This window comes from Monodon monoceros, unplaced genomic scaffold, assembly GCF_005190385.1.
Source record: "Monodon monoceros isolate NGI ecotype Baffin Bay Population unplaced genomic scaffold, NGI_Narwhal_1 Super_Scaffold_22, whole genome shotgun sequence".
Classification (NCBI taxonomy): Eukaryota; Metazoa; Chordata; class Mammalia; order Artiodactyla; family Monodontidae; genus Monodon; species Monodon monoceros.
Window position 1 is genome coordinate 64,561,723 of NW_021703779.1, and position 15,018 is coordinate 64,576,740.

A 15,018-nucleotide genomic window follows, 5' to 3' on the forward strand; every position below is an offset into this window, starting at 1 on the left:
CTGTGTCTCCATTTCTGCCTTGCAAACTGGTTCATCTGTACCATTTTTCTAGATTCCACATATATGCGTTAATATATGATATTTGTTTTGTTTTTATGACTTACTTCACTCTGTTTGACAGTCTCTAGGTCCATCCACGTCTCTACAAATAATCCAATTTAATTCTCTTTTATGGCTGAGTAATATTCCATTGTATATATGTACCACATCTTCTTTACCCATTCGTCTGTCAGTGGCCATTTAGGTTGCTTCCATGACCTGGCTATTGTAAATAGTGCTGCAATGAACATTGGGTGCATGTGTCTTTTTGAATTATGGTTTTCTCTGGGTATATGCCCAGTAGTGGGATTGCTGGGTCATATGGTAATTCTATTTTGTTTCTTGAGGAACCTCAATACTGTTCTCCATAGTGGCTGTATCAATTTACATTCCCACCAACAGTGCAAGAGGATTCCCTTTTCTCCACAGCCGCTCCAGCATTTATTGTTTGTAGATTTTCTGATGATGGCTATTCTGACCGCTGTGAGGATACCTCATTGTAGTTTTGATTTGCATTTCTCAAATAATTAGTGATGTTGAAAATCTTTTCATGTGTTTCTTGGCCATCTGTATGTCTTCTTTGGACTTTTCAACTCTTCTTTTGAGATAAACTTTTACTGTGGAACACTTCCATCTAATAGATCTATTCCTTTTTCTGATCCTTATAAAAAGCAATAAGTATTTTTAAAACATCTTAGTATGTTTCTCTATACTAATGAACAATAAGCTTTTGGGTTATGTTTCCTAACAAAAACAGTGGACAGATCCAATAGCTTGTGATAGGTTGAATTTGAAAAGAGGGAGGTGAGTTTTATATAAAAAATCATTGTCAAAAGAATGTAATTCTTTTCCTGGTTCTTGTTTTTGCTGGCTTCAAAAAGAAGAATCCGAGAACCACTTGACTTTCTTTATATTATGGAATATCCATTGGATCATAGCAGAGAGCTGCCAAGGGCTTGTACAGCAATTTGAATCCACCCCCCCACACGCACACACACACGTATCTGCTAAAATACAAGCACTATTGTTTCAGCTTAAAAAAAAAAAAAAAAAAACTCTCCTTAGGGTAATTCCCCATGGCCCAGGTTCGATCCCTGGTTGGGGAACTAAGATCCTGCAGGCCTCATGGTGCAGCCAAAAAAAATAATCTCTCCTTAGTTGTTTATGGATTAAATAAAAGCCAAAGGAAATTAACATTGATACTATATCTTAGTTATTGAGGTATATATGTGAATTTCAGCTTTTTTTAAAAGCACTAATCACTGTTTCTATATTACAGTTTTTTGGAGGCTGGCACTTCTACATTCAGGCCTACAAAGCGCTGAAACATAAAACTGCAAATATGGACGTACTGATTGTGCTGGCAACTACCATTGCATTTGCTTATTCTTTGGTTATTCTTCTGGTTGCAATGTATGAGAGAGCCAAAGTGAACCCTGTTACTTTCTTTGACACACCTCCTATGCTATTTGTGTTTATTGCACTAGGCCGGTGGCTGGAACATGTAGCAAAGGTAAAGTAAGAAAGGGTGACATTTATTAAAATCTTGGGTGGGTAAATGACCATAATATTTTCTAGACCAATTATTGGAAATATACATTGATTTATGTAGTTAACGATGTACTAAAAGAAGTATTTTTGTTTTGGCAGTATTTTAGGTTAAATATTCCTTTAGAAGATTTACCAAATTTATGGAATTAATACTTTAGATAATACAGTGTGTCCTTGTTTATTTTAAGAGACATTTAAGAGTACTTATTTTACTTATATCACATTATTAATGGAAAAATTGATGCGACCACAGATTTAAAATAATGATGGAAAAAAATTCACCCACAATCCCATGGTATAACGGAAATCACTTTCTAATCCTGTTCTACATACGTTTATATTTTACGGTGTGGCAAACATGGTATCCATACCACTTTGTGCCCTTAACACTTTAAAGTTTTTTCCCCATTTTTGCAGTCTAGATAATTACTCAGTGTTTCTGAATAATATTCTCTCAAATCAATGTGCTATAATTTACTAAACCATTCTGATTTTATTCTCAATTAGATTGTTTCCAGAGTTTAATTTTAGGTAATCCTGCATTAAACATGGTTAATAGTTATTTCTACTGAATTACTATCTTAGGATAAATTACAAAGGATATGATTAAAGGGCATAAATCTTTCTATGGCTCATGCTACTAATCTTAACAATTTTTGCCATCAAGGGTATGTTAGTGAAGTAGTTTTACTACAACTTCATCAGCACTGACTCCTATCTAAATTTTTGCTAAGTTAGTAGGCATTAAATGGTATCATAGAGTTGCTTTAGTTTGCATTTCTTCCATTAATAGCAGAGGTAAACATTTTCTACACAGCAGGTATTATATTTCTTCTTAAATGAATTGCCTATTTATGTCCTTTGCTCATGTACCTATTGGGTTCTGATGTTTTTCTTATTAATTTACATTATTTATTTATAAATTATACCTAATAATACATTTCATATTCTGTGTACTTCATATTTTCAAAGTGAAACATTTTCTGATTTGAATTAATTAACATTCCTAAAGCTGTCTTTTAAGTAAATGTTAAAGATTATGCCTTTATTTTACATAAGACTTTTTCTTTCTTAACATTGTTAACGTATGTGTTTTAATTTATAGGGCAAAACATCAGAGGCTCTTGCCAAACTAATTTCACTACAAGCTACAGAAGCAACTATTGTAACTCTCGACTCTGATAATATCGTCTTGAGGTATTTACCTTCATTATTCTTCCTTCTCTTTTTAACTTCTTAGGAAAAATATCAAATATACACAGAAGTAGAGAGAAAGGTATAATGAACTCACATAATCTATCTCCCAGATTTAACAATTATTCACATTTTGCCACACTTTACTTCGTCTATACAATCTATTTTTCTTTCTGTTGTTGCAGTAGAATTTTAAAGTAAATCCCAGTTATATGGTTATATGGTTATATGGTTTTACTGCAGATATTCCTGTTGTATTTCTAAAAAAGGACATAGTCTTATATAATCATAATGCCCATACTGCATCTAACAAAATGAACAATTATTCTTTAATGTGATCTAATACACAGTCCATATTAACATTTCTCCTGTTGTCTCCAAACTGTTTTAAGTTTCTTTGTTTGAAATGGAATTCAGAAAAGGTCCATGTGTCACTGCATTTGACTGATATGTTTGTTTGTTTTAAGTTTTGAGTTTTTTGTTTTGTTTTGGCTGTGTTGGGTCTTCATTGCTGTGTGCGGGCTGTCTCTGGTTTCAGCGAGCGGGGGCTACTCTTCGCTGCAGTGCACGGGCTTCTTATGGTGGTGGCTTCTCTTGTTGCAGAGCACGGGCTCTAGGTGCACAGGCTTCAGTAGTTGTGGTGCATGGGCTCGTTAGTTGTGGCTCACGGGCTCTAGAGCGCAGGCTCAGTAGTTGTGGCACATGGGCCTAGTTGCTCCACAGCATGTGCAATCTTCCTGGACCAGGGATCGAACCCGTGTCCCCTGCATTGTCAGGCAGATTCTTAACCACTGTGCCACCAGGGAAGCCACTGTTTGGTTTTTTTTTGATTTTTTAATTGAGTTATAGTTCATGTACAATAGTATATAAGTTACAAGTGTACAATGTAGTGATTCACAATTTTTAAAGGTTATACTCCATTTATAGCTATTATAAAATATTGGCCATATTCCCCATGTTGTACAATATATCCTTGTCGCTTATTTATTTTATACATAGTAGTTTGTACCTCTTAATCCTCTACCCTATATTGTTCTTCACCGTTCCCTTTTCCCACCGGTAACCACTAGTTATTTCTCTACATCTGTGAGTCTGCTTCTTTTTTGTTGTACTTACTAGTTTGTTGTATTTTTTAGATTGCACATATAAGTGACATCATACAGTATTTGTCTTTCTCCTGACATGTTTGTTTTAATGTAGAATAGCTCCTCTCTCCAGTTCTCCCTCCCTTGTTCCTCCCTGCTCCTCCCTCTCCATACATTTGACTTGGTAAAGAAGCATCTATCAGTAGTCCTTTAGAAAATCCCACAGTCCAAATTTGTCTCTGTTTCTGTCTGGAATCATTTAACTTGTTCTATAACTCCTATATTACCTGTAAACTGGAAGTTAGAGCTAAAGACTTGATTAGATTTCATTCTTTTGTATTTCTCATTCCTTTCCTCATAAAATTATTTAGGCAAATGTATACAATAAATTAGTTGTTTTGTTCAGTAAAACCCATTCCATTCTTTCTAAAGCTTTCATTTATTAGTTCAATGACTATTCAACAAATACTTAGAGTGCTTCTTTGTGCTAGCTAATGAGCTATTCCCCAACAGTGAAAAAGACTGACACTGTAGCTCCTAACTTAAATGTTGGTTTTAACTTCCATTGGTAGCAATTATGGGGCCACAAGCTTGATGTCAACTAAAAAACTTGCATGGAAAGATCAGGGGGAGAAGCATACTGTCATGGTGCTTTTTATTTTAACTCATATCCAGTGAAGAGCAAGTGGATGTGGAACTTGTACAACGTGGAGACATCATTAAAGTGGTTCCAGGAGGCAAATTTCCAGTGGATGGGCGTGTTATTGAAGGACATTCTATGGTAGATGAGTCCCTCATCACAGGTATGTTCTTTCAGAGGATCATGACATGAAAGTGAAGTGAATCCAAAGTGATAATTAAAAATAGGCATGAAAGAAGTCCAAAAGATGGCGTACTAGGAGGATGCAGAATTCGCATCTCCTCACAACTAGGGCACCTACCAGGCACCAGTGGGGAACCACAGACACCTAACGGGATGGGAGGAACCCCCAGCCACCGGGTAGGACATGGGGCATGGGGGGAGTGAAGGGGGAGGAGAAGTGGAGGTGGGATGGGACTGGCGCCCCTGAGGGGCAGGGATCCCACACCCGAAGGAGGAAATTAGGGAACCACTGGGAGGACAGAGGATCAAAAGGGAGCATGGCCAGGCTTCCCCTGCACACTTGGGCCCTGGAACCTCCTGAGATCCCGGGCCTGATTCTCTGCCCACCTAGGCCCCCTCCAGCCATGCAGGTCCTGAGGGAGTGGGAGGGAAGGGGAAGCAAAAGTAAAGTCCGGACCTCTGGGACTGGCACCCCTGAGGGGTGGCTGGGGGAGGGGAGGCGTTCCTACACCCAGTGGGACCCACCCACGGTTAGGAGTCCATCAGGAACAGGGGAGACCCTGGGGGAGGCAGTGGGGGAGGGGCAAGAAGGAAAGGGAGGGAAGGGGCCAGTGCTTTCCCTGTCCACTTAGGCACCGGGGCACCTGTTGGGCTCCCAGGCCTAATCCTCTGCCCTTGGAGCCTCCCTCCTGCCACACAGAGCCCAAGCCCTGCCCCACACCCCCACCCAGGGCCCTACCTCTACACTCGGAGACCCCCTCCAATGAGCTGGGCCTAAACTCCACCCACACACCCTCACCCAGGGCCCTACCTCCAAACTCGGGAACTCCACACTCCAGAGGCCCTCATTTCCACGTGCTGCCTGTCCCCTTTAGCGCAGGTCCTAAGCAGAGGCCCCTCCCCATGCTTGAATGTCTCCCTGTCTAGGCCCCACCCCACGCTCAAATGTCACTTCCCCACCCGCCTAGGTCCTGCCACACCGTAAACCCTGCCCCTGCCTAAGTTCCACCCTCCCTAAACTCCACCCCCATAGCCAAGTCTTTTTTTTTCTTTTATTTTTGTAATTTTATTTTATTCTTTATACTTTGTTAGTGATCTCTCCTTTTGGCTTCTTCCCTGCCCCCCACCTTGTTTTTTTTTCTTTTTTCTGTTGTGGTTTTATTTTACCTTGTTGCAGTTGTTTCAATTATAATTTTATTTTTCCTAATACAATTTTTATCTTTCTAATTTTATTTTTTATTCGTTGATATTGTACTGCTCCTTTTTTTCTTTCTTTCTACCTTTTTTTTTCTTTTTTTACCACACCACAAAGCTTGCGGGATCTTGGTTCTGAGGCTGGAGGTTTGGCCTGAGCTCCTGTGGTGGGAGCTCAGAGTCCAAGCCACTGGACTAACAGACAACCTCAGACCCCAGGGAATATCAATTGGAGTGAGGCCTCCCGGAGGTCCTCATATCAGCACCAAGACCCAGCTCTATCCAGCTGCCTGCAAACTCCAGTGCTGGATGTCTCAGGCCAAACTACCAGTAAGACAGGAATACACCACCACCCATCAAAGAAAAAAAAGTGAAATGACAAAAAAATATGTTACAGATGAAGGAGCAAGGTAAAAAACTACAAGACCAAATAGATGAAGATGAAATAGGCAACCTACCTGGAAAAGAATTCAGACAAATGATAGTAAAGATGATCCAAAATCTTGGAAACAGAATGAAGAAAATACAAGAAACATTTAACAAGGATCAAGAAGAGCTAAAGAGGAAACAAACAGTGATGAACAACACAGTTACTGAAATTAAAAATACTCTAGAAGGAATCAGTAACAGAATAACTGAGGCAGCAGAACGGATAAGTGACCTGGAAGATAAAATGGTGGAAATAACTGACAGGGAGCAGAATTAAGAAAACAGAATAAAAAGAATTGAGGACAGTCTCAGAGGCTTTGGGGACAACATTAAATGCACTAACATTTGGATTATAGGGGTCCCTGAAGAAGAAGAGATAAAGAAAGGATCTGAGAAAATACTTGAAGAGATTATAGTCGAAAACTTCCCTAACATGGGAAAGGAAATAGTCAATCAAGTCCAGGAAGCACAGAGAGTACCATGCAGGATAAACACAAAGAGAAACATGCTGAGACACATTAAATAACTATCAAAAATTAAATACAAAGAAAAATGTTAAAAGCAGCAAGGAAAAAGCAACAAATAACGTATAAGGGAATCCCCATAAGGTTTACAGCTGATTTTTTGGCAGAAACTCTGCAAGCCACAAGGGAGTGGCAGGACATATTCAAAGTGATGAAAGGGAAAAAACCACAACCGAGATTACCCAGCAAAGATCTCATTCATTTTTTTTTCTTTTGCTTTTGCGGTACGTGGGCGTCTCACTGTTATGGCCTCTCCTCTTGCGGAGCACAGGCTCCGGACACACAGACTCAGCGACTATGGCTCACGGGCCCAGCCGCTCCATGGCATGTGGAATCTTCCCGGACCAGGGCACGAAGCGTGTCCCCTGCATCGGCAGGTGGACTCTCAAACCACTGTGTGACCAGGGAAGCCCCCTCATTCAGTTTTGATGGATTAATTAAAACCTTTACACATAAGCAAAAGCACAGAGAATTCAGCACCACCAAACCAGCTCTACAACAAATGCTAAAGGAACTTCTCTAGGCAGGAAAAAAAAGAGAAGGAAAAGACCTACAAAAACAAACCCAAAACAATTAAGAAAATGGGAATAGGAACATACATATCAATAATTACCTTAAATGTAAATGGATTAAATGCACCAACCAAAAGACATAGACTGGCTGAATGGATACAGAAACAGGACCCATATATATGCTGTCTACAAGAGACCCACTTCAGACCTAGCGACACATACAGACTGAAAGTGAGGGGATGGAAAAAGATATTCCATGCAAATGGAAATCAAAAGAAAGCTGGAGTAGCAATTCTCATATAAGACAAAATAGACTTTAAAATAAAGACTATTACAAGAGACAAAGAAGGACACTACATAATGATCAAGGGATCAATCCAAGAAGAATATGTAACAATTGTAAATATTTATGCACCCAACATAGGAGCACCTCAATGCATAAGGCAAATGCTAACAGCGATAAAAGGGGAAATCATCAGTAACACAATCATAATAGGGGACTTCAACACCCCACTTTCACCAATGGACACATCATCCAAAATGAAAATAAATAAGGAAACACAAGCTTTAAATGGTACATTAAACAAGATGGACTTAATTGATATTTATAGGACATCCCATCCAAAAACAACAGAATTCACTTTCTTCTCAAGTGCTCATGGAACATTCTCCAGGATAGATCATATCTTGGGTAACAAATCAAGCCTTGGTAAGTTGAAGAAAATTGAAATCGTATCAAGTACCTTTTCTGACCACAGTGCTGTGAGACTAGATATCAATTACAGGGAAAACAATGTAAAAAATACAAACACATGGAGGCTAAACAATACACTAGTAAATAACGAAGAGATCACTGAAGAAATCAAAGAGGAAATCAAAAAATACCTGGAAACAAATGACAATGAAAACACGACAACCCAAAATCTATGGGATGCAGCAAAAGCAGTTCTAAGAGGGAAGTTTATAGCAATACAGTCCTACCTCAAAAGAAAGAAAAATCTCAAATAAACAAACTAACCTTACATCTAAAGCAATTAGAGAAAGAAGAACAAAAAAACCCTGAAAGTTAGTAGAAGGAAATAAATCTTAAATATCAGATCAGAAATAAATCAAAAAGAAATGAAGGAAACAGTAGCAAAGATCAGTAAAACTAAAAGCTGGTTCTTTGAGAAGATAAACAAAATTGATAAACCATTAGCCAGACTCATCAAGAAAAAAAGGGAGAAGACTCAAATCAACAGAATTAGAAATGAAACAGAAGAAGTAAAAACTGATACTTCAAAAATACAGTGGATCATGAGAGATTACCACAAGCAAGTCTATGCCAATAAAATGGGCAACCTGGAAGAAATGGACACATTCTTAGAAAAGCACAACCTTCTGACACTGAACCAGGAAGAAGCAGAAAATATAAACAGACCCATCACAAGCACTGAAATTGAAACTATGATTAAAAATCTTCCAACAAGCAAAAGCCCAGGGCCAGGTGGCTTCACAGGTGAATACTATCAAGCATTTAGGGAAGAGCTAACACCTATCCTTCTCAAACTCTTCCAAAATACAACAGAGGGAGGAAGACTCCCAAACTCATTCTATGAGGCCACCGTCACCCTGATAGCAAAACCAGACAAAGATGTCACAAAAGAAACTACAGCCCGATATCTCTGATGAACATAGATGCAAAAATCCTCAACAAAATACTACCAAACAGAATCCAACTGCACATTAAAAGGATCATACACCATGATCAAGTGGGGTTTATCCCAGGAATGCAAAGATTCTTCAATATACGCATATCAATCATTGTGATACACCACATTAACAAATTGAAGGAGAAAAACCATAAGATCATCTCAATAGACGCAGAAAAAACTTCTGACAAGATTCAACACCCGTTTATGATAGAAACTCTCCAGAAAGTAGGCATATAGGGAACCTACCTCAACATAATAAAGGCCATATATGACAAACCCACAGCCAACATCATTCTCAGTTGTGAAAAACTGAAACCATTATCCCTAAGATAGGAACAAGAAAAAGTTGTCCACTCTCACCACTACTATTCAACAAAGTTTTGGAAGTTTTAGCCATGGCAATCAGAGAAGAAAAAGAAATAAAAGAAATATAAATTGGAGAAGAAGTAAAACTGTCCCTGTTTGCTGATGACATGATACTCTACGTAGAGAACCCTAAAGATGCTACCAGAAAACTACTAGAGCTAATCAATGAATTTGGTAGAGTTGCATGATACAAAATTAATGCCCAGAAATCTCTTGCATTCCTATACACTAATGATGAAAAATCTGAAAGAGAAGTTAAGGAAACACTCCCATTTACCATTGCAACAAAGAGAATAACATACCAGGAATAAACCTACCTAAGGAGACAAATGACCTGTATACAGAAAACTATGAGACACTAATTAAAGAAATTAAAGATGATACAAACATATGGAGAGATATACTATGTTCTTGGATAGGAAGAATCAACATTGTGAAAATGACTATACTACCCAAAGCAATCTACAGATTCAGTGTAAGCCCTATCAAACTACCAATGAAATTTTTCACAGAACTAGAACAAAAAATTGCCCAATTTGTATAGAAACACAAAAGACCCTGAATAGCCAAAACAATCTTGAGAAAGAAAAACGGAGCTGGAGGAATCAGGCTCCCGGACTTCAGACTATGTTACAAAGCTACAGGAATCAAGGCAGTATGGTACTGGCACAAAAACATAAATATAGATCAATGGAACAGGATAGAAATCCCAGATATAAACCCACACACCTATGGTCACCTTATCTTTGATAAAGGGTGCAAGAATATACAATGGAGAAAGGACAGCCTCTTCAATAAGTGGTGCTGAGAAAACTGGACAGCTACATGTAAAAGAATGAAATTACAACATTCCCTAACACCATACACAAAAAATAAACTGAAAATGGACTAAAGACCTAAATGTAAGGCCAGACACTATTAAACTCTTAGAGGAAAACAGAGGCAGAACACTCTGTCACATAAATCACATCAAGATCCTTTTTGACCCACCTCCTAGAGAAATGGCATTAAAAACAAAAATTTAAAAATGGGACCTAATGAAACTTAAAAGCTTTTGCACAGCAAAGGAAACCATAAACAAGACGAAAAGACAACCCTCAGAATGGGAAAAATATTTGCAACGAAGCAACCGACAAAGGATTAATCTCCAAAATATACAAGCAGCTCAATATCAAAAAAACAAAGAACCCAATCCAAAAATGGGCAGAAGACCTAAATAGACATTTCTCTAAAGAAGATATACAGATTGCCAACAAACACATGAAAGGATGCTCAACATCACTAATCTTTAGAGAATTGCTGATCAAAACTAAAATGAGATATCATCTCACACCGGTCAGAATGGCCATCATCAAAAAATCTAGAAACAATAAATGCTGGAGAGGGTGTGGAAAAAAGGGAACACTCTTGCACTGTTGGTGGGAATGTAAATTGATACAGCCACTATGGAGAACAGTATGGAGGTTTCTTTAAAAACTACAAATAGAAGTATCATATGACCCAGAAATCCCACTACTGGGCATATACCCTGAGAAAACTATAATTCATAAAGAGTCATGTACCAATATGTTCATTGCAGCTCTATTTACAATAGCCAGGACATGGAAGCAACCTAAGTGTCCATCATCAGATGAATGGATAAAGAAGATGTGGCACATACATGCAATGGAATATTACTCAGCCATAAAAAGAAACGAAATTGAGATATTTGTAGTGAGGTGGATGGACCTAGAGTCTGTCATACAGTGTGAAGTAAGTCAGAAAGAGAAAAACAAATACCGTATGCTAACACATATATTTGAAATGTAAGAAAAAAATAAAAGGTCATGAAGAACCTAGGGGTAAGACGGGAATAAAGACACAGACCTACTAGAGAATGGACTTGAGGATATGGGGAGGGGGAAGGGTAAGCTGTGACAAAGTGAGAGAGCGGCATGGACATATATACACTATCAAACGTAAAATAGATAGCTAGTGGGAAGCAGCCGCATAGTACAGGGAGATCAGCTTGGTGGTTTGTGGCACCTAGAGGGGTGGGATAGAGAGGGTGGGAGGGAGGGAGATGCAAGAGGGAAGAGATATGGGAACATATTTATATGTATAACTTATTCACTTTGTTATAAAGCAGAAACTAACACACCATTGTAAAGCAATTATACTCCAATAAAGATGTTAAAAAAAAAAGTACAATGAGGTATCACCTCATACCGGTCAGAATGGCCATCATCAAAAAATCTGCAAACAATAAGTGCTGGAGAGGGTGTGGAGAAAAGGGAACCCTCTTGCACTGTTGGTGGGAATGTAAATTGATACAGCTACTATGGAGAACAGTATGGAGGTTCCTTAAAAAACTAAAAAGAGAACTACCATTATGACCCAGCAATCCCACTACTGGGCATATACCTCAGAAAACCATAATTCAAAAAGTCATGTACCATAATGTTCATTGCAGCACTATTTACAATAGCCAGGACATGGAAGCAACCTAAGTGTCCATCATCAGATGAATGGATAAAGAAGATGTGGCACATATATACAATGGAATATTACTCAGCCATAAAAAGAAACAAAATTGAGTTATTTGTAGTGAGGTGGATGGACCTAGAGTCTGTCATACAGAGTGAAGTAAGTCAGAAAATGCAAAACAAATACATATGCTAACACAGATATATGGAATCTAAAATAAAAACAAAAGGTTCTGATGAACCTAGGGGCAGGACAGGAAGAAAGACACAGACATAGAGAATGGAGTTGAGGACACGGGGAAGGGGAAGGGTAAGCTGGGACGAAGTGAGAGAATAGCATTGACATATATACACTACCAAATGTAAGATAGATAGCTAGTGTGAAGCAGCTGCATGGCACAGGGAGATCAACTCAGTGCTTTGTGAACACCTAGAGATGTGGGATAAGGAGGGCGGGAGGGAGATGCAAGAGGGAGGGAATATGGGGATATACATATGCTTATAGCTGATTCATTTTGTTATACAGCAGAAACTAACACAACACTGTAAAGCAATTATACTCCAATAAAGATGTTTAAAAAAATAGACATGAAAGGTGAAGAACTTTTTGTAGAAACTATGGACCGAGTAAATAATGAGCGAAGAGAATATGAGTTTTTTTAAGAATGTATTAAATCAGTTTCTGCAGATTTTCTTTGTGGTTTTATTTATGCTACTGAAGGCTCTTTTCACTGAGGATTGTTAATTACTAGAATGTATAACCAGAGGAAGTTGTCACATTCTGCTGTAGAGCCCAGTAGACTTTGGCAGATTTTCCTGAGCAGATACCTATTGGGTCTTCCTGCCCTAAAGACTGGTCTAGTCTGAGCTGGTATAGGACTCCAGGTTTTCCACATCAGGGTCCGCTCTAAAGAGAATAAGCCTGGAGTAATTTTAGAGATCTTAGATAACTAAGGCCAATACAGAGCCGAACCAAAATAACACCTTTCCTACCTCAGTCCTTAACGATAGTGGCTCAGTTTATGAATTGTGTGGAAATAATTTAGGATTCTGTGTTTCTCAGTAGGGGTGCTATTGCTAGTTTGGATGGGACAGTTCTTAGTTCTGATTGACTATCCTACACACGGTACATTTAATATCCGTGACCCTGACCTACTAAATTGGAGTAGCAGTACCCATGCTCCACCTGTAGTTATTACAGGCAAGAACTCTCTCCTACATTTATAAAGGCTCCTTGGGAACAGGTTGAGAAGCAATGATCTAAGACTAGGGTGGAAGTCCAAAAGTACCTGCCAATAAGAGTTAACACATTAGGTTTTTCCAGTTTAAGATATATATCCCTGGGTTTGGCCCAGAACTGACATAAGGAAAGAGAGAGGGCAACCTTCACCTAGGCATTTGTCCAGATTCTATTTCAGGAAATAAGAATCTCCTTTCTAGATATTGACAATTGACAAATAACTGTATATTTCAAGATAGTATTTATTTATGCTCCCTAAATGTATCTTTACTCCTTATATAGGGGAGGCAATGCCTGTGGCTAAGAAGTCTGGCAGCACAGTGATTGCTGGTTCCATTAACCAGAATGGGTCACTCCTTATCCGTGCAACCCATGTTGGAGCAGACACAACCCTTTCTCAAATTGTCAGACTTGTAGAGGAGGCACAAACATCAAAGGTAAATTAACTCCCTAGGAGAAACAAAGTATTTTCATGAAAGCCCACTCAGTATAAATCTTGATCTAGTTTTTATGTGTTCCTTTGATTAATTCTAGCTGTATTAATATGGAGTTTATTAAAATATTTGTGCTCAATACCAAATATGCTCTGTATTCATTATCAAAAAAGGAGACTTTGATATACATATCTTTTTTTTTTTAATTCTAGGCTCCTATCCAGCAGTTTGCAGACAAACTCAGTGGCTACTTTGTTCCTTTTATTGTCATTGTTTCCATTGCTACCCTTTTGGTTTGGATTATAATTGGATTTCTGAATTTTGAAATTGTGGAAACCTACTTTCCTGTGAGTGACTTATAACACCTTTTTTCATATGTAAAACTGTGTGAATCTTTTGCATAAGTAAGTAATTGGAAAATAACTAATAATTACTGGTATCTTTAACAGACTGGAGTGAGAGGATGATAAGAATAACATTTGCATTTCTGTAAATATAAAAGAAAACATAAAAGGTTTTTTTCATTATGACTTGTGATTTTCCAAAAGCAAGTACAGGCATACCTCGTTTTATTGCACTTTGCTTTATCGTGCTTTGAAGATATTGTGTTTTTTACAAATTGAAGGTTCGTGGCAACTCTGCGTCGAGCAAGTCTATCGACGCCATTTTCCCAACAGCATTATTTTTTAATTAAGGTATGTACATGTTTCTTGCGACATAATGATGTTACACATTTAGTAGACCATGGTATAGTGTAAACATAACTTTTACATTCATTGGGAAACCAAAGAATTTTTGTGACTCACTTTATTTCGGTGGTCTGGAACTGAACCCACAATATCTCCGAGGTATGCCTATAGTGACCTTTCACATTTTATACTTAGTCTGAGTCCCAGCATGATTTTGCTTTCATAAAGGACAATGGATATATTGAGGAAAATCTTGGGATCTCAGCTCTGCCACATACCATCAGTGTGATCTTAGGTCAACTTGATTTCTCTTTGAGCTTCGGTTTCCTCACCTCTCAAGTGAGATTTTAATAATGCTCATCCAACATAACTTGCAGTTGTAAAAGTTAGAAAAGATGATATATATTAGGCACACTTTGTAATTTATTAAGTGCTTTATAAATATAATATTAGTGTCTGCTTTTCTCTAGTTCTATGATGTTCTCTAACATATGGGACCTGGACTGTACCTCATGTTAGAGATAAAACCTTTAAGTCACTGAATTTCTCTTATCTTCAGTTTTGTCATCTGTAATATAGTGATAATAATACCTAAATTTCAGGGTTGGAATTAGTGTAGATGAAAACATACACTTATGACATATATGAAAGCATAAGCTTAGATGTCTATGAAAATCTCTTCCAACTCTGTCTCTCTCTCTATATATAACTCTTAGATGATCACTTAGTTTAAGTATTTGAGAACTTAGAACATAGCACTGTAAAACCATTATTTCTAA

At 38.0% G+C, this 15,018-nt stretch overlaps 1 protein-coding gene across 1 annotated transcript in view; it reads left to right on the plus strand.

Annotated features, from left to right (window-relative positions):
* The window catches only part of ATP7A (ATPase copper transporting alpha), a 118,709-nt gene that overhangs the window by 87,155 nt on the left and 16,536 nt on the right, over positions 1-15,018 (plus strand). The window contains exons 10-14 of the mRNA XM_029240806.1: positions 1,319-1,552; positions 2,696-2,787; positions 4,545-4,672; positions 13,399-13,553; positions 13,763-13,897. Coding sequence (XP_029096639.1) covers positions 1,319-1,552; positions 2,696-2,787; positions 4,545-4,672; positions 13,399-13,553; positions 13,763-13,897 — 744 coding nt within the window. The remainder of the gene's footprint in view (positions 1-1,318; positions 1,553-2,695; positions 2,788-4,544; positions 4,673-13,398; positions 13,554-13,762; positions 13,898-15,018) is intronic.